The sequence below is a fragment of the Microtus pennsylvanicus genome, chromosome 11, assembly GCF_037038515.1.
Source record: "Microtus pennsylvanicus isolate mMicPen1 chromosome 11, mMicPen1.hap1, whole genome shotgun sequence".
NCBI classification, from domain to species: Eukaryota; Metazoa; Chordata; class Mammalia; order Rodentia; family Cricetidae; genus Microtus; species Microtus pennsylvanicus.
In genome coordinates this window covers 57,128,613-57,148,277 of record NC_134589.1, presented here as the reverse complement: position 1 = coordinate 57,148,277, position 19,665 = coordinate 57,128,613, and the positions used below count along the sequence as shown (strand labels likewise).

General features: G+C 43.6%; 1 protein-coding gene across 2 annotated transcripts in view; it reads left to right on the top strand.

Annotated features, from left to right (window-relative positions):
• The window catches only part of LOC142860648 (heparan sulfate glucosamine 3-O-sulfotransferase 3A1), a 93,634-nt gene that overhangs the window by 40,401 nt on the left and 33,568 nt on the right, over positions 1-19,665 (top strand). The window contains exon 1 of one of the 2 annotated variants that reach the window (XM_075992159.1): positions 9,276-9,351. The exons of the other annotated variant lie outside the window; for it this stretch is intronic. Within the exon in view, the coding sequence (XP_075848274.1) occupies positions 9,326-9,351 (26 nt within the window). The 5' untranslated portion in view covers positions 9,276-9,325. Of the gene's footprint in view, positions 1-9,275; positions 9,352-19,665 lie in introns of those variants that run through there. 2 annotated transcript variants of the gene reach the window in all.

The following is a 19,665-nucleotide window of genomic DNA, read 5'->3' as shown; positions in this document are numbered from 1 at the left end:
GTTAGCGCTGAACAACGCCCTCTTAGGTGTGGGACAGCAGAAGGACGTGTTCATTCTCATACACTGGCCGTGTGGCTAGTGGAGGATGTGCCTCTAACATGACTTTTCAAAAATTTGGAAATTTCAAAAAATATACATGCTTGAAAAGAATTTATTGGCAAAAATGTTGGTGGAGCACTTATGAAAACCAAGCAACAGGAGGTTGGGGAAGCAGCTATGCAGTCATGAGCCCGTGATGCTCTTCCAGGGGACCCAGGTTCTGTTCCCAGAACCCAGCCAGGTAGCTCGCGACTGCCTCTAACTCCTTCAGGGGAGCTAATGTCCTCTTCTGGACTCTTCAGGCCTGGCACATTCACGTGTGCATACCGATAGACAGACACACATATACAAAATTAAAAATAAAAACAAATCTAAAAAACAGCATAAACAAAGAACCTAAATTAAACAAATTGCTTGGAAAATAAAACTGCTATTGGTAATTTTGCTGCTTAAACCAAAACAAGAAATCTCATAAATGTTTGCTTGCATGCTGCCTCTCAGCCCCTTTGGTTACTTTAACTGCGCATGTCTTCAGTGTGTGCTGCTAGCAGAGGCGCTGAACCCTATCACAGGGTGTTCACTGCTCAGTTTTACAAACTGAAGAGTCATTTAAAGACAATAATGTGACTGAAGAACTGGGATTTTAAAATATATATACAACAAAAACAGTTACATGTTTATAACTTATAAAACTTATAGATTATACATTTTACATATAATACACAGATGCATAACTATGTAATGAACTAATTGTAATTTTTTTGAATATAACTTGTAGTTACAAATATATATATAAACACATATATGCTCATATATATACACACACACAGAGTTTGTATTCATACGAAGTGTGATGTTTTGACACTTACATGTGTGACTTTCTCAGTGACTTAAGGGAAATATCATACGTAATATGAAGTGCCCTGTCTCAAATTGACCCCGAGTGCCTGCATCCAGACAAGGAACTAAAGCAGACTGAGCATCTGATGCTGGGATGGAACCCTTCTGCACTTTGAGCAGATGCTCTACCGGGGAAGCCATAGTTTCAGCAGGACTAAGAGAGGTTGGTACAGGTTTGCTCTGAGTTCACTTGGTCGGCAATTGGCAGGTGCTGCTCTTGAGTTCTGCTCTGTTAGCATTTGATTGCCTGACATCTTCGCTGCCGTTTCACCTTTAACAACCAAACCCTACTGTACGCTGTCTCTCCAGGACAGCGCTGCTGGTTGCTTGAAGTGCACATGTGATCTGCTGGGCTCCTGCCACCGTCATCTGTGCCCTGTCATCAAGGAGCATGGCTACCCAGCCTGCATTTCCTGACTCTGCTCTTCTTACTATTTACTGTTCCCTTTTCCTTTTCTACATGGACTTTGGTTTTCATTAATACTGAATAATGTTTTTTTTTCTGTAATCTTTGCTTCTCTAATTTTATCATTAGTTTTTCAAGTTAAAAATATAATCTTTCATGTTTATGGTATGGAGAGAAAGCGTCTATTCACAGACTGTAAAATAAGCCAGTTGTCGAGCTTTTGATATTCATGACACTTCATTCAATTTCTTGTTTTTATTGCAAAATTAGCACTCACATTTAATATTAATTAGATACCCACATGTGCTAGGCCCTAGGCATGAATTTTTTATTCATTAATTTACTTAGTTGTTATCATCACCCCGGGAGATAAGGGTCACTATGAGCCCTTGTACAGACAGAGTAGAATGAAGACACTGTAACTCCTTCCATGGCCAAACAGCTCCTCATCTCTACAGTGGGAACCTGGACCACCACAACAGTGCTGTTACCAAGTGTCTTAGTTAGGGTGTCTATTGCTGTAAAGAGACACTGTGACCACAGCAACTCTTATAAAGGAAAACATTTAACTGGGGCTGGTTTACAGATTCAGATCTGGTTTACGGATCCATGGTTGTAAGCATAGTGGCACACATGAAGACACAGTGCTGGAGAAGGAGCCAAGAGTTCTACATCAGACCATCGGGAAGCAGGAAGAGAGAAAGAGAGATACTGGGTCTGGCTTGAGCATCTGAAACCTCAGATCCCACCCCCAGTGACACACATCCTTCAACAAGGACACACCTACTCCAACATGGCCACACCTCCTAATAGTGCCACTCCTTATGAGCCTGTGGGGGTCATTTTCACTCAAACCATGACAGCAAGTTCAAACCTTAGCTATCATATTATACCACTGGACACTTTATTAATGCTTTCCAATAATAGGCGTTGTTTTCCCTCAAAGGCTATTTTTTGACACTGACTTTTTCTAAACGTTTTATGCTAATTATTTTGGTTTTGAATGGTCAAACTTTATTCTCTGATTTCCTTATTCTCCACTTCTTAAAAAATTTAATGTATGAAATATACTAACTTTATACACAACTTCTCATTACTAGAAGTGGGATTTATTGGTTCAGACAGCTGCACACAGTTTTTAGAGGAATAATCTAGTCTAGTCACAGGGAGGCTCTTCGCCGTCACCACTGACCTGACTCTGCGTTGAACTATTTAAACAGTAAGGCATATTTTTAATCATTTAATTAAATTTTTTTTGTATGACCAATTGTTGAAATTTTTTTTTCAAATAAATTACCTATAAAACGTACCGTTAATGAGGCAGGCATTTCCCCTCATACATGCACTTAAGGCATTTCATGGTATGAAGTGACAGCCTTAATCATTGCAATTTCTTTCTTTCTTTTTTTCTGAAGGGGGTTGGAAAATTTGTAAGAGTCTCTCCCTCTTTCTAAAATACCAAATGTCTACCAGTCTGTGTTTGTCTCTTCTCAGTTAACTCTGTGCTTGGTGGATATTTTCAGTCTGTGACCCCAAAGTCTTGAGCTCTCCCAACAACAGCTACTCACCTCCTGGGGCTGCCTGCAGAAGAGTCCTCCCTGTGGGGCTGCCTGCAGAGTCCTCCCTGTGGGGCTGCCTGCAGAGTCCTCCCTGTGGGGCTTCCTGCAGAGTCCTCCCTGTGGGGCTGCCTGCAGAGTCCTCCCTGTGGGGCTGCCTGCAGAGTCCTCCCTGTGGTGCTGCCTGCGGAGTCCTCTCCTCTGCTCTGCCTCTCTTCCTTCTGTCTCCTGTCTTCAAAGCTTTCTCTGGGGTATTTAAGATTTAGATGGTTTGTTGGTTTCTGTTGTTGTTGTTAGCTTTTTGGTTTCCATTCCTCCTCCCGAGGCACCCTTCCCCATTTCATTTTTCCTTGCTCTCAAAATGCTACCTTCTAACCCATCTTGTACAGCTCTGTTTGTCTCTCTGCTTCTTGAAGGAGCTGGTTCGGTTTTGTGAAAGCCTGGGCAGCATCACTGAAGTCTCTCCTTGGGTTCTGTCTGCTACATTTTCCCTTCTAACTTAGGGTCTGTCCCCTTGCCTCAGCCTTGTGGCCACTTTCTCTAGCTGTTGTGAGGTGTTATGTGTTGACCTCTGCTCAAGGATACACTCTGGCTCTTTAGTCCTTCTGAAGGAGAAGGAAGGGTACACAATTTGCCTCACACAACAGGAGGTCCAGCTAATGAAAAACCTATTCTAATTAAGTAATTCCGGAGCTGCCAAGAGGCTCTCAGCACATCCACCCACAGGAGAGGGAGCCTGGGTGGCATCCCAGGACCTCTGTTCACAGCTGCAGGTAGATGGCTCCCGTCTCATGGGAGCTTTCTGTTCGTGTTTGCTTCCTTTTGGACAAGCTATCCTTTCTCTTTTGGGGGTTTAACTTTTTTTTCTGCTTTGCACACTGCGCTTTGACCTGCCAAATCGGGAAGACATTTTCCTGTTCAGAGTAGTCTATGGTGATCGCCCACATGGTTGCAACTTGAGTTTTCTGAGTTCTCAAAATTGTTCTTATTTTAAAACCCCACGGAACCCTGGGAGATTAAAATTCTTCTGCTTAGTTAGTCCACGCTTTTCCCACCGAGCCGTTTCTCTCAGTTGCCAACCAGAATCTGTGTGAATGAAAAGGGTAATGTTGGCACAACCCCTTCCAACAAGGGTAGCTACAGGTTCCCTTCCACCTGTCATGTCTCAGCTCTGTGAACCCTGAAGTGGGTTAGTACAGCCATCACTTTGGAAAGGCTTTCTGGAATGAGGTGGAGGCTGGACCCAGGTAGGCAGTTGCCTAGCTGAGAGTTGTGGGTCAGTTTGTGGGCAGGGGGACACATGTGCTTTGTACCAGCAGAAATGTAGGTCATGAGCTGGGATGTGATGCCCCAGAAAAGTCTAGAGCAAAGGGCAGAGGGAGGCTGTGTGGATGAATGGGGGAAAACTCAGTATAAATTGTAAATGCTGCTTAATTCTTTGCCAGTCAGCTGGGTGCCTCTGAATGATTTTCAGCAGTGCCATACTGGGATGTCTGGGTTAGGCCTGGGCACCTTGGGATGCAGGATAGACTCCGTTGGGGGATGGTGTGTGAGGCTGTCTCTAGTTTAAGATGATGAGGCACAGAGGGCTGCAGGTGGAGGGGATGCTAGAGGTGGGAGAGGTGACAGAGATGTTCTCTTTAGAAGCTCAGGGATAGTGTTTATCCCTGCCAAGCAGGATTGGAGAACTTTGGTGTTTGGCAAAAAAAAAAAAAAAAAAAAAAAAATCAAACCTTTGCCTTATGTCTCTTTCAGGAAGAAAGTTTGAGCCTCTGGTTGCCCTGGCAGGTCAGGGACTGGGCTTCCTCCCTGGGGAAGGACGGGGTCATCTGCTCAGTGTCACTGTTGGGGGTGACACAGAGCACAGAGCATCACAGAGATGCCAGCATTCCCCGACACTGTGTAGGGCTTGGGACCCTCACAGGTCAGCTTTGATGATGATGGTATCTTGGTAAACTCTGTGACTTTTTCACTCCTCTCATGGGCATTTTGGTTTTTTATTTTTAATAAGCTCCATGCATTATACATTGCTCATTTGCTACTAAAATTGGGACTAGTAGAGCAGTAACTAGCAATTACTTTCTAAGTGCTGGGAATTTCCCAGCTGCTCGCTGGAATGTGTGGAAGGTTCTGAACAGCTTGAGCAACTAGACTCTGACCTTGACCTCTGCAGCAAGCCTGGTAGAACTGCAGATTCCCTTCCCTTTCTTTTTTTTTCTTATTTTTTTAATTTTATTTTTTTAATTTCTTTATTTATTAAAGATTTCTGCCTCCTCCCTGCCACCGCCTCCCATTTCCCCCCCCTCCCCCAATCAAGTCCCCCTCCCTCATCAGCTCGAAGAGCAATCAGGGTTCCCTGACCTGTGGGAAGTCCAAGAACCACCCACCTCCATCCAGGTCTAGTAAGGTGAGCATCCAAACTGCCTAGACTCCCCCAAAGCCAGTATGTGCAGTAGGATCAAAAACCCATTGCCATTGTTCTTGAGTTCTCAGCAGTCCTCGTTGTCCACTATGTTCAACAAGTCCGGTTTTATCCCATGCTTTTCCAGACCCAGGCCAGCTGGCCTTAGTGGGTTCCCGATCTGCAGCACAGCCTGGCCACTCAGCTTTAGGGATGAATGGCTATGGGGATATGTTGATGAACCAGCCTGGGGTTCCTTCTTCCCTTTGACTCTGTGGTGTAATGTTGGCTTTCTGTGCACCCTGGGGATGCCATGTGTGGCTCTGCTCACACAGACTTGCTTTGCAGATTCCTCCTTAGATGTGATAGGAACATCCCTAGGTCAGTCATTGAGCTGAAGGTCATTCAAAGAACAGTGTTTCTTCTGGATAACCTGTTGGGAAATTTAGTGAAAACATGCATATTTCTGTCAAGAACTCACTTCCAGTTTTGGAAGGAAGTACCTGAGAGGGGAAGGAGCGTAGAGAAGGGGTTAAGAGTCAAGAGCCCTGGAGTTGCTTGCTTTCTTAGCATGTGAATAGATAAGTAAATAGAAGTGAACATATGTGGGGAGGAGCTAGCAAAAGAAAAAGATCAAGAGCTGGAGAAACCGTTCTATATATAAATATATAATAGCTGACAATTAGTGTTGTTCCATGTATGGAGAAGAAATTCTAGGAGCAGCAGGGAAGGAGTCAGTTCTGGGGCCTAGGGGCACCTCAGAAGAATGGTTTTTTAAACCGGGGCGGTTACTATTACTAAGTGTGTATGACAAGGTTGCTCTGGGCGACTCTGTGCCAGCATAGAGGGACCATTTCCAAAGCCCAGGCAAGAAAGTGATGTGTGTTCTTCTTGCTGAGACTCAGCCACACTGGGAAGGAGGTTGGCAGATGGCATATAGCTGTTTTCTCCAGAGAAAACACAAATAAGTGTGTATAGGGGTGGCGATGGGAACAGCAGTATAGAAGCAACAAACTGTTTCACCAACACTGCTAAAGAGAACATTTTATTATTCAGTTTGGCTAATGTGATCTAGAGGTTTAGAGCCAGTTATGAACTAAAATAAAATTGTAAGGGCTACACATGACCTATATCTCCAGCTGATTCGAAATACATATGAGCGAGTTAGCCCTCTGAGGACAGGCTAAGTGTTTACTTGAGTTTAACTTTATCACCATGAATTTTCTTTTTCTCGAACATCCATCAGTATATGTGGGCATTTGCGGGGAGGGTAGATCCAGAAGAACAAGAAGTTTTATGATCATCAATAAGAAATGAACAAACAGCCTTGGGAGTAACATGAAGAGTTCAACGAAATAACTTGGTCACAGACTGTCAGTGAAATCAAGGACTATCATAGACATGGAACCAAATTGTAAGTGGTTTGTTAATCTGAATATTATCTAAATTTTAAAGAAATTTAGTGGAGCTTAGCATTGATTTTCACAGCTGTAATTCCAGTTGTTAGAAGACAGGAACATCAGGAGTTGAAGATCATCCTTGGCTTCATAGCAAATTTAGGGCTAGCCTAGGCTACATGAACACCCATTTCTGAGAAAGAAGAGGGAAGGAAAGTAGAAGAGGAAGAGGAGGAAATGTAGGCAGAAGAGGAAAAGGAAGGGAGGAGGGAGAGAGGAAAAAAGATACTGGATGTATATTATGGAATATACCTCTGTTGGTCCAAAATTTCTTTGTTGACACCTTAGTCTCCATGGTGATCATGAGCAGAGGTACAGTCTTTGGGAAGACATGAGGATTATATGAGAGCATCAGGCTTGAGTTCTTGTGATGAGATTTGTGTTTGTATTAACCCAGAAGAAGACCAGAGGCCCCTACCTCTGCCCCACAATCTCATGGGCATTTGAAAATCAAGAAGTGATAACGCATTTGGCCATGTGTTGACCTTGGGATTTCTGAACCCCCCAAAACTACGAGAATCACAATTTTTTTTAAGTCATGGTACCTACGGTATCTTGCTGTAGTAATCTTATACTCAAACAACTGTATGATACTAAACTATAGAAAAAGTATGTTGCCACAAAGTCACCAAAGTTAATGGTGTGGCCTTTGCAATGCATGGAGGTGGGTAGGGCAGTGCGGATTTGGACTCTGTCTTTGAAATATGGAGACTTAGCATTTTATACCTCCCAGCATCACATCTGACACAAATGTGCTTTATTTACTCACCAAAACTGAGTCTCCAAAGCTCTGAGTTTTGCTCAAGGTTAGTATTAGGTTGGGAGCCTTTTTTCATAAGAACATTCTTATTTCAGACACTTCCCCCAAAACCCTAGCCTCCTAGTCTCCTGGAATATAAATTAGGGCTTATGTAAACATCTTCTCAAAGTAGGTAATAGGCAAAAATAATTTGGAGAGTCTGGTAGACACTTGACTTACTGGGACAGGGCAAGATGAGATGTTTAGGAAGAGCCATGAGGGATGAAGATGGGAGTATCTGTTTATCCTTGGGCTACATCACGTTCCCAGGATCTTCCGTGCTCACCAGCTCAGAATCTCCCTGACTCTGGCTTGCGTTCCTATGAACACTTGTTGTTTAAGTGAGATTCAGTAAACCACTGGTCTTTAATGTTTAACTTAATCTCTAGCTGATTCGCCCTCCTCAGGAGTTGAAGGATTGGAACCGTAGGTTTCAGCCCTCAAAGCCTGTCTTGGACTTTCTGGCAAGAGTCCACATTCTGAAGCTGCAGGATCCCCAGCTACTGGTCATTTCATTATCCTACAAAAGTTAATAATCTCTCTCTCCAGGGATTCTAAGGGGATGGCAGACAGAGAAACAGAGACCAAGTGTGTGTACATGTGTGTGCGTGTGTGGGTGATGACTGGAATTTTGAAGGTAAGATGTAGTGTTGAATGCTTAGGCAGGAGATAAAGCTGAAGACTCCCCCTTCCCCCTAAGATGGATGGGGGTGAGGGACGGGTCTCTGTGAGAGAGACTTGGCATAGAACTGAATAACTAGAAGGAAATTTGGTAATCATTAAGTCTAATGTAATTCCGTGAGAGGTTCCTAGGCAACCTGAAAACCATGAATTCCATGTAAAATAAGTCTGCTCAATGTCACATTCCATATAATCTTGGAGCTTCACCCAGCTTCTTAGCGCATTAAGAGATCTGAAGGATCTTAGACTAAAGACTAAACACACTTAATCTCGACTCTCCCCAAACTTATCTGTCTTCAGAATCCATCTTTCATGCTCCACATATTTCATTCATTCAACAAATATTTATTGGATACCTAATCTATAGAGCTGTGGGAGGGAAGGTTGGTGTTGTAGAGGACACGTTTTGAAAATGATGTCACCCCTCTTCCTTTTCTAGGTGAGGCGATTAAGGTTATAAATCACTGGGCTTTAGTAAAGGAAGGAGGTTGAAAAGAGACTCAAAAGGGGGGGTGTGTGAGTTCAGTCAGGCGGTTAGGGCTTAAAGCCACTGGAAGATGATGAAACTAGAGGAGGGAGCTGAAGCTGGTAGTAAAAGGGTCGGTGAGATGGCGCTATTTTTCTCTTGGAGGTGATCTACAAAGGACAGTTTGAAATGCTTGTATCCTAGTGATGAGCAGAGAGGCTGCCTAGAATTTTAGGATGCTGGAACCAGATGTCTGTTGGCAAGGAAGCAGACAATGTACATACATCTCCCATATTCAAGCAATGCCTACAGATAGCAAGTGGTTAGGATGGAGATTTACATGGGAGTTTTTGAGCACTGTGCAGGATGCTCTGGGTGATGTGGGCACGAGCAACAGGTTTCTACCATGGCTGCTTGACAAGAGATGATTCTATCTCAGTTTCCAGGGTGAACCAGCATCCAGATCCGATCTTAGCTGCTTTCCTTCAGAGGTCACATAGCTATAACGAGTTTGTAGAGTGTGAGAAAAAACAAACAAACCCTAAAGCCTCTTCTCTGTATAAAGATGTTTAGCTGCCGGGTCTATCGAGAGTGTGGTGAGGAGGGAGCTTCCAGGTGGAATGAAGAATCCAACAGAAGACAAAAGGTCAGAAATCCATCCCATGCTCATAAGCCAATGCTGCTGCACGTTGTTAGGAAGTTCTTCCTCTCAGAACAGTGTAGATGGCTTCATTGGCTCTCCATGTCTTTCTCACCAGGCTTTTATGACTCGACACTAACTGGTATCATTAAGATATCAATTTTGTTTGGAGTATGTCTGCACTGGCCAAGTAATTATGTCTGGTTAAATCCTGGTACTTACTCATGGGTGATCTTTGGTAGTCATCAGACACCAGCCTAGAGAGAAAGTGCCCGAGGAATGCTAATGCATCCTGGTTTGTCATTTGACAAACACACAGGCCATTTATTGCCAGGCTGATTATTTCCGTCCTTAGCAACACATACATCAGCCCCCTTCAGCCAAGATTGCCACATGCATTTGTCTTCTCATAAACAATTATCTGACAAGGGCACTGAGAATTGATGGTCTGAGGGTACTTGGCACGACGTGGGTCAGTCACAGGACGGAGCAAACTGAACACCCCTGTTAGCATCATCATTTCATTAATCAGATTAGGACAATGACCCATCGAGTGAGTGCCGTGTTCATAAACATGAACCAATCTGGCTGCTTTTGTGTTATCTGAGGCTTGGCTGCATCCCCGTGTAGAGGATGCTGCTTTGCGGGTCCCCCTGGAAACCCTGGATCCCTGCTCATGCCATCATCCTCCCATTTATAATAATTATGCTTGCTGCAAGGACCACAGTGTGGGAGTTGCTGAGTTTGTGTTGTCGCCATCTGGTTCTTATTGCTCACCTGAGTCACAGCCTCCAGACATCACTTCACCATAGCAATGTGAGTCAACTGAACACACAAAAGGGCTGGGCTGCCCCAGATGGTTCTGGTGATGATTGACAGAATAGGGGACTTTGGTCGTTGTTCCTAATGGAGGGTCTTCCACTGGTGACACACAGAACTGGCAGTTTTGTTTTAGTTTAGAAGAACCATCTTAGACTCCAACAATTGAAGACTAGTTTAGTTTGTGTTTCTCTATTCTTATAAGTTTATAAATTGTCCTGGTGTGTTTTATCTGTTTTAGAATGGAGAACCCTCTGTCCATCTTCATGTTAGTTTTTTGTTGCTGTGTTTTTTTTTTTTTTGATGTAACACATGCTTCTGGCATTGGGGTTTGTAAATGGCTCTATTTAGTTGCCTTTTTACTGGACACACATTTGCATTTATGTTTCTTAAGTATGAGTATAGAAAATATTATTCATGTATTTTCATTATATAGCTGGAATGCATCATATTTTAAAGATGAATATACATATGTTTCCTCTTTAAACTATCTTCATTTGATGTCACAAAGGTCCATGATGATGGTGTTGATAACAGAGCTGGTGATGATTATGAAGGTGATGGCAGAGATGTTGGTGATGATGATGGTGATACTGATGAAGTTAATGATGATGATTTATTTTATTTTAATTATATGTATGAGTGTGTGTGTCTGTGGATTTCTACACATGAATGCATATGCCCACCTAGTCCTGAAAAGTGCATCAGATTCCCCAGAGTTATAAGTTGCCTGATGTAGGTGCTAAGAAGCAAATGCAGATCTTCTTCAAGAGAATTGCACACTCTTAACCACTGAGTCATCTCTCCAGCTCCCCAGCTTTTGTTTTTATAATTTCTCAACATTCCTAGATTTCTTTGTGATTGTCTTCTACACCGAAGCCTCATCTCCAGATAAGAATAGCCATGTCAGAGGAAAGTGACCATCCAGACTGATCTCAGGTATCTAAGCCACATGGCCCTTCAATAATCTTCTCTGGCTACGGCAGAGGGGAAAACACACTTTTCTCTTTCCATTTTTATGCAGCACTGAGCACAGAGCTTCTGGCAATGGCTTCTCCAACAGATACCAGCTGATTGGGAGCTTCAATTTGCACACTATGGGCCTAGAGATAGTGAGAGATCCCACAGGTTACAGGCTCAGTCCTTCTGGATGGTCATTTACCTCAGATGTTAGACTTAAGTAGGAGGCTGTCACCTACACTCCTGTCACCCCTGTCAAAAAGCTATAGCAGTTTCTCACTGGGATCCAAGTTTTTGCTCATGGAACATAGGCAAATCTTTGCTTATATTTACTCATTGCTGGGGAGGTCGTTACTAAAGACGTAAGATAAGAGAGGGGGGGCATGACGCACAGCTCAAGGCATGAGGAAAGATACTGTCTCCAGCAGCATGCTTGGGCATCTCTCTGTGCTCAGTTCTCTAGGAACTCTCCGCATTGATTTTTTTTGGAGGCTCATGGATACTTCTTTATATATAAGTGTGATTGATTCCATTATTACCCATTAGTGAGTCATTGGATCTTTGTCCCATCTTACCTTCCTGGTGGATCAAGTGCCCAACGGAGGATGAAAATCCTTATGCTGGGATCATATGAGTGCTGCCCTGGTAGCCAGTTCCTATCTGCCATGGAACACCAGCCATCAGTCATCTTGTGTGTTTCAAAAAGAAGGCAAAATATGTCTTTCAATAGCAAAGTACTGTAGGCTTGGCAGCTGGTATTATTGTAATTATTATTAACATTGTTGTTGCTGTTGTGTTGGCGATGGTGGTGGTGTGTGTATGTGTGTTGCCATGATGTGCATGTGGAGATTATAGGACAACTCTTGGTACTCTGTTTTCTCCTACTACAAGTTATGGGAGCCAAAGGAACTCGTGTCGTTGGGCTTTTATAACAAATAACTTTACTGTTGAGCCTCCTTCTTTGTCCACACAATAGAAATTTATTCTGATATAATTCTCAGGGCAGGAAGTCTAGATCAAGGTATTGGCAGGTCGATCTCTCCTGGGTCCTTCATTTGATATGTGCACATGGCTTTTAATTCCTTTCCCCTATACAAGCAAGCTTCTGGTGACCCTTTGAAGTATGAGACTGCTCGTTTGCTTCCCGGCCACCCAGATGTGAATAATCACACAGAAACTATATTAATTACAACACTGTTTGGCCAATAGCTTATGTATATTTCTATTAATCTGTGACTCACCACGAGGCTATGGCCTGCTGGTAAGGTTCTAGCTGGCAGCTGGCATCTTTCTCCTTCAGCAGCTACATGGTGTCTCCTTGACTCCGCCTACTTTCTCGCTATATCTCTGTTTGGATTTCCTGCTTGGCTTTACTCTACTAAGCCATTGGCCAAAACAGCTTCTTTAATAACCCACATCATCCCTTCCTGAATAAAGACAGGGATCCTATTAGATTGGGTCTCATTCCTACAGTTTCATTTCTTCTACTAACTCTGCATTAACGTTCTATATCAAATATAGTCACACTGGGAGTTAGGGTTTAAATGCTTTCATGTTTTAGGGACAAAACTGGGTTCACGGCAAGTATTAGGTGAAGCCAAGGCCTCCATTTCATCAGCAGAGTTTATTAAATGCACAGAAACTGGAGAAGTCAGCACCATTCACAGGTGCAGAGAGTCTAGGGCCACGTGAACTTTCTGACCCCCATTTCCTTCCTCTGAGTGGCCAGGCAGGATTTGTGTGCACAGAAAGAATGCTATGTAAACAGCCGGCAAATGATCCTCTGGTCAAGACATCCAAAGGTGCAACCTCAAATGACAAGGGAAAACTGTCAAGAAAAAATAACAAGGGGTACGATACCATTTAAAAAGGGAGTTTTTATGGTTCACAGGGCTCTTGGAACTGACTGTCACAGCACAGGATGTGACACCCGGACAAACCCCATTCACATCCGAGAGGCTGGACTCAAGACCTGTGTTCTTAGAATGTGTGTGGAAGGTGGAGATGTTGACTATGCAAACTGGTCCTTCCAGTCCCAACATGTTCTACCAAGAGCTGGAGAGACAGTGATGAATTACCCGGGGTGAGGTTAGAATAATTTAATGAAAAGAGGTGGAAATGGGGTCTTTAATTTGTAACCTTTGGATCTAGGGATAAAATCCATTAGCAGGATGTGGATTAAGAAGTCTAAAGCAAGATTACTTGGCATCACCCACCAGGCAGGCATGCCGGCGCACGGGTCAGAATTAACATCTGAGAATTTTTTCAAACTTTACAGCTGGGATTTCCCCCTCGGCCTGGCTTCTTAGCCCTGTGAACTGAGAAGATTGGAAATCTTTGGCATCCACTCAAAACTCATACAAGCCACAGGGCAGGACCTTCGAGGAGGCCTTTGGGGATAGACGGGTCAGTCTGAAGCCTTACATCACAGCTTTCAGCTTGAAAAAAGTCTTTCATAGCACCAGTAAGAAGAATTCTATCACAATGTAGAAATGAGTTTAGCAGGATTTACAAACCCACATGGGTTCCCTTGCTCAGTTGCTTTCAAATGCTTGATGACCTGAGAACTCTCAGTTCAAGTGAAATTTCATACCGAAGGGAAAATGAAAAAAACCGATAAAAGTGAGTTTCTCTGTTTAATTGAGAATGTGGAGCCTGGGACCCCTTTCTTCCAGTTTATCTCTTCCGAACAGTCCTTGGGGGATGAGCTTTGAGGTTGTCCTAGAGGACAGATTGAAGACTTCGTCTGTGGGCTGTGGCCTTCTACCATGAAACTCTGTCAGTGAGCCATGGAAATGCGTGAATGAAACTGACTGGGGAGCAGGAAGTCACATCTCTTCTTAAATTTGGAAAAGATTGTGAGCATGAATAAAGACAGAGGTGGAAGGAGGTGGGTTTCCCTCACTGCAGGAAATTCTGAAAAAACTATGACTGTTTTAAGAGATTTACTGAAGAAATAAATATATTTTATCAATTGAGCATGCTTTTTATTTTTAAAGATCTTCCAAACCCTATGATGATGACAAAACATGCAAGTTTTGGGGAATTGAACCCAAAGGAGACAGTTATGTTATTTGATGGCAAACATTTTGCAAGGATAACAACTTTTAGTCATGATACTCAACTTCTACTGCCAACGAGACTCTATTTAATTCTTCATTCCTATTCAACCTTGAATCCCGAAGGGGAACTCAGAAAATGGAAGTTCTCCCGCTCAGTGTTAAGTACTTAGGGACACAAAGAACTAGAACATTAAAGATTGTCACCCAAGGACATTGTGATAAGTTCTGACAGTAAAGTCAATAAAAAGGAAAAGAAATACCTTACTTTTTCTTAGGCCAAGACACATTTAACTATACCTAGGGTAGATCCCGATGAACCAGCTTTTCTTGGCACAAAGGCTATGACTCTCAGTCTGTAACTTTAAGCCTCAAATTGTTGAATGGAGAAGATTTAGATTCATTTACTAAGTTCAAACTGGGACACAATGGTCATGATCTCCTTATAGTCCCACAATGTCAAATTTGTAACCCTGTAAGGCAATCCAATTCTACATAGTTGGTGGTGATAAAATCAAACGGACAGTTAAGCTTGTACAACATTAGAATTCCCTAAGAGTCCTTCAGACTTCTAGACGCTCAATGAAAAACTTTCCATTGTCTATAAATGAAAATTTGACTGACATATTTGTTCTTCTGTGATATTAGTAGCCAAGGTCTCTTCTGAATCGAGGAAGCGGCGTAAATAAAGGGAGATTCTCTAAGCTGAGTTTAAGTGATTTACTTTGTTAAGAAGTTGTATGCTATCAAATTCCTATGCAAGTTTGCCATTTTAACCACAGGTAAATTAATGTGGGCTTCAGACTCCAACAAACTTGAAAGGAGGATGAAAGGACAACTCTTAGGTGACATTAAAAGAAAAGGGGGGTTCTCTGCAGTGCCCCAATCTGTGAAGTAAAAGTCTTGGAGGGGATGTTAACCCCTCCAAGTGAATTTTAAGCCCTTATCCTTGCTAGAATATGAGTGTAGAAGAACCCCAATGGCTAGTTCAGTGGACTGTCTCCAAGATCTACCAATCGTTCCTCTCCGCCAGCTGTGTGCATTCCAGCTCTCCCGTCAGGATCTGGAAGCTAACTATTTCATCTTGTGTTCAATTGCCTTATGATCGCATTGCCATTTGGTGGAAATAATACTGTGCAGAGCCCAGGAGGTTTCCTCTCTGGCTCACTTGGAGCTGCAAACCACCAAATAAGGAAGCCACAGTCCTGCCATAGAGAGAGGCCTCGCCTGTCCTCAGCTCTTCAGCTGTTACAGCCGAGGGCCCAGGTGTGGAGTCCAGACCTGCCAGGCCTGCTCGGTCTCAGCCAAGTGAGAGTGAATGATTGACAGGTTTCAGAGGTCCAGCCACATTCTCCTTACATTTCAGAGTCGGAGCAAATAACTGCTTCATGGTTCTTTTAAGCCCCACTTTCTGTGCTGCTTTCTTGTATAGCGAGATATAGCTGACATCCAGCAAGAAAAGCTGGGTTTGTTCTGTGCACTCTCCCTGGGCCCCTTCTCCTTCCTACATGGAGGCTCCTCTGTTTGGGTAGACACTGATGTTATGTAGATACTTGGTAAAAATAAATCAAACCCCCAAATAAAACATCAGGGACTTCCTGAGGTGCGGACCCTGTATACTTTTCTGTGCTGCTTAAATGGACATTGGGGCTAAAAGTGTGGCCCAGAGTCCCTTATGTGGCCCTTGGCTTTGTAGCCATGGTTACCAGTGCAAACCATAGAGTCAGATATTTTAAACAGACATGGACACAGACAAAGACACAAACAGACAGACAGACAAGCATGCACACACACACACACACACACACACACACTCACATGCATACACACACTCTTTGAGATGGGGTCTTACTATGTTGTTGCAGGAGCTCCTTCTGCTCCTTCAGCCAATAGCTGCTGAGATACCAGCCCATTGGGGCATGGTCTCTCTCTCTTTAAAAAAAGCAGCAACTGCCCTCCGCTCTCTCTCTGGCTTTGGGCTCCGCTTCCAGGGACTAGGCTCCCTTCCTGATTGTGCAGAGGGCTGTTGTCTGGGACGGTGAACTATAAGTTTTTTCCCCCTTAAATAAATAACAAATTCTATTAATCATAATTCCAAACTGGTGTGAGATTGATTTACACCTTCACTATATAGCCCTGACTGGCCTGGAATTCCCTATATAGCCCAGGCTGGCCTCAAACTCATTGAATTAAAGGGCCTACTTTAATTCACCAGTGGCTGGTATTAAAGGCATGCACCACCATCCCTGGTTCACATTCCAAATTGTTATGGTGGAACTTGGTTTTCAAATCCTGTTATAAAGGAATGGCTGTCACAGAATTGCTATCTACAGCATTTCAGTAGTCGAAGAGATGGCTGAGTGGGTAGAGCAAATCCCGCTAACCTTGACAACCTCAATCCCTGGGTCCTGTGTGGTCAAAGGACCCAACTGGTTTCTGGAAGTTCTCCTCTGACCTCCACCCATGTGCCATCATACACACACACACACACACACACACACACACACACACACACACACCTATATACAACATATAAATAGATAATTATTTTTAAAAATAAGCACAGGAGAAGTAAGGATAAGGACCAGAAATCAGGGATGAGAATATGATAAGGCAAACGGGGCTAATGGAATGGACTTTGGGATAGAAAATGCTGCCAGACAAAACCAGCAGAAAGTGATTTCAGTAGCTCATGAGGACCTGCAGCAGGTTCAAGTAGCTGGAAAGTCAGTTAGTAATAGATTGATGTAAGTCAAATACAAAATAGTTTTATCCAGAAAAATAAATAATCATGTGTAAACTCCAGAAGAATCTTATCCACCCAGGGCCACTGTGAACCTCATCCCTGGGTAGTTGCTGGATTAAACCCACTTCTGTTGGCTTGAAACAGTGTGTAAAAGATGCGTCATTCCAAGTGTGGAAGAGAACAGAAAGATTTTAGACTTTTTGTTTATAGAGAACACATTTTCAAATTTCAACAGGGCAAAGCAGTCAGCTAGACTACTTATTTAGTGCAAGAAGTCAGTTAAATTCCCTGATAGTGATACCTAAGCTTTGCATAAATGTTGATGTCACCAAATAGGCACTGAGGAAATACAAAATTCTTGCAATTCTTTCAGAACTTCACAGTGACTTTCGACCTGTAAACTACAGGGAAACACTTGGCCACAGCCCTCTCATCCCCCGCCCTGCCCTCCACTGACGAGTGCCTGGTAGATATTTTCTAAGAGTTCTCAGTGAGGCACTAGTTGTCTTTAATACATAGAGGAAAACCGAAGGGAAGGATTCAATTACACGTGTGAAAAATGAACCTTCTGCCCAAGGTTTAGCCACTGCTAGTCAGCTTGTTTTAAAACTGAATTATAGGTGCAATACATTTGCTGGAGACACGGGCATTAATTTCCCTCCGTCCATTCAGGATTGGGAGGGCAAGGTAGGAGGGACCACAGAGAAAATAAGATAATAAGAGATTCACGTTGATTTATTCACCTTTGTGCTATGTAATGGGGGCAGGCGGAAGGCTGCCCCAGGAGTTGGGGTGGAGGGAGATGAAGGAGCTGTGGAAGGATGGATTGCAGGGCCTGCCAGACTCCGAGTCAGACTGTTGGCCTTAGATGATATAAGATGCTTCTGGTCTCTAGTTGCTGCATAAAGATGCACGTGTGTTAAAAAATGTGACGTGAGACAGCCGGGGTGAGTGAAGAACCTTTGTGTTAGGTTCTGGGAAGGAGAGAGAGAGATTGGCTCATGAACCACATGGGCAGACAGCTGGGTGTGGAGGCAGGTTGTCACACAGAAGTCCGTGTGTATGAGCTGTCACAGATCCAGGGGAGCTCATGTCCCTTGAAAATTTACAGTCAGATCAGCGAGCGACAGGCTGAAAAACTCTGGAGCAGAAATCTGTGTAGTCACCCTCATGCAGTTAGAAAGCCTGCTGTGAGGCCAGTACAAGAGGACGCATAGGAGTCCTGATTAAAATGATTGGGAAGGCAGGGGAGATACATACGGTTATGTAAAATGACTCAGTTGATAAGCTGCTTGCCTTGCAGGCAGGAAGAACTGGGTTTGATCCCTAGAACTCACCTAAGAAAGTCAGTCATGGCGGTCCATGCTTGTCCTCCCACCAGTGGGCATCAGGAAGCAGCCTGGGGAAAGCTGGCCCACCAGCCTAGCCTGCTTGGTGAGTTCCAAGCCTGGGAATGACTCTGTTTCAGATTGATAAAAAGAAGGTGAATGATGCCAGAGGGGTGAGACCTAAGGCTGTTCCCTGGTTTTCATAGGCACACACCAAAGCTCATACCTGGAACACACACAGCCACGTGCATACAGTAAATGGGAGACTCAAGACTACAACATTCCAGCCAGGGCAGAGCCATTCTGGCATGGATATTTGTTTATGTGGGCTTCATGGGACCACAAAGGTCCTTTTAGCCCATCCTGGCTTCATGGCTGTATGACAAGACCTCTCCCCTGTGTTAAAGCTAGCAACCTGGGTGTCCACCTCACCCTAAAGGTGTGAGCGGGTCCAGACAGCAATGTTATGGTAAAGTTGGAGTTGAGCTTACAGAATTTGAGTCTTAATCCAAAGAACTTCTCCCCTTATGTGTTTGACCCCATGATTCTGTACAGAGATATGAGGTCCACAGAGCTGCTGAATGGTACAGTCAGATTTTGAACTTGATCCCTGGATTCTCCATCACCATCCTCCTCTCATGCTCTCCCATCTACAGTGGCACAGGGGAAACTTAAATCAGTTACACCATCACAAAAGAAATGACTGTGCTTGCTTCAAAGTCTGTGGAGCAGAAGAGGTGGAGCTAAAAAGAACTGGAGATTGAAAACCTGAACTGCAGTAAATGCCATGTTGGCTATTGCTACCCCATTTGACTAACCTGTAGACCTTGCCCAGAGTTTGAGGAGGTGGTAGCCACAATTATAGCCCTGGAATTAACATCTTCTGTCCTGATCCATTTAGATTTCTCTTAGTTTTCACTATTCTGATCAAACTTTTTGCCAAGGACGTTGCCTCTCTTAAATGACAGATACCAACAGCTTAATTTAAACATCACCATACTGTGACAACTTGTGTGTGTGTTAATCTCATCTTTCTTTTAGAGATCTGGGCATTCTTCTAGAGCAGGACCTGTGTCTCAGACCCTTTTCTCCCAGACGGGACTCAGCACAATGATCTTTTGTCCCTCTGTCCCTTCGGGAAGCTGTGAGGGCAGAAATGAGATAACAAAATCACCTTATGCAACATCTGGGTTAGAGCAAGTCATAAATGTGAGCATGACTTAGGATCTTAATCTCCAGGAGGGCATTTATAAACTTGTAGCCTGAACAAGAAAGCTTGCTCAAGTGTTACAGTCATGTGTGGAATTCCTTGTCGTTTGCAGGGTCCCTTCCTTAACTTCACCTGTCATATTCAGCTTTACCCCTCCTGAGCACACACTATCAACTCCTAAAAGGGAAGTGATGAGAT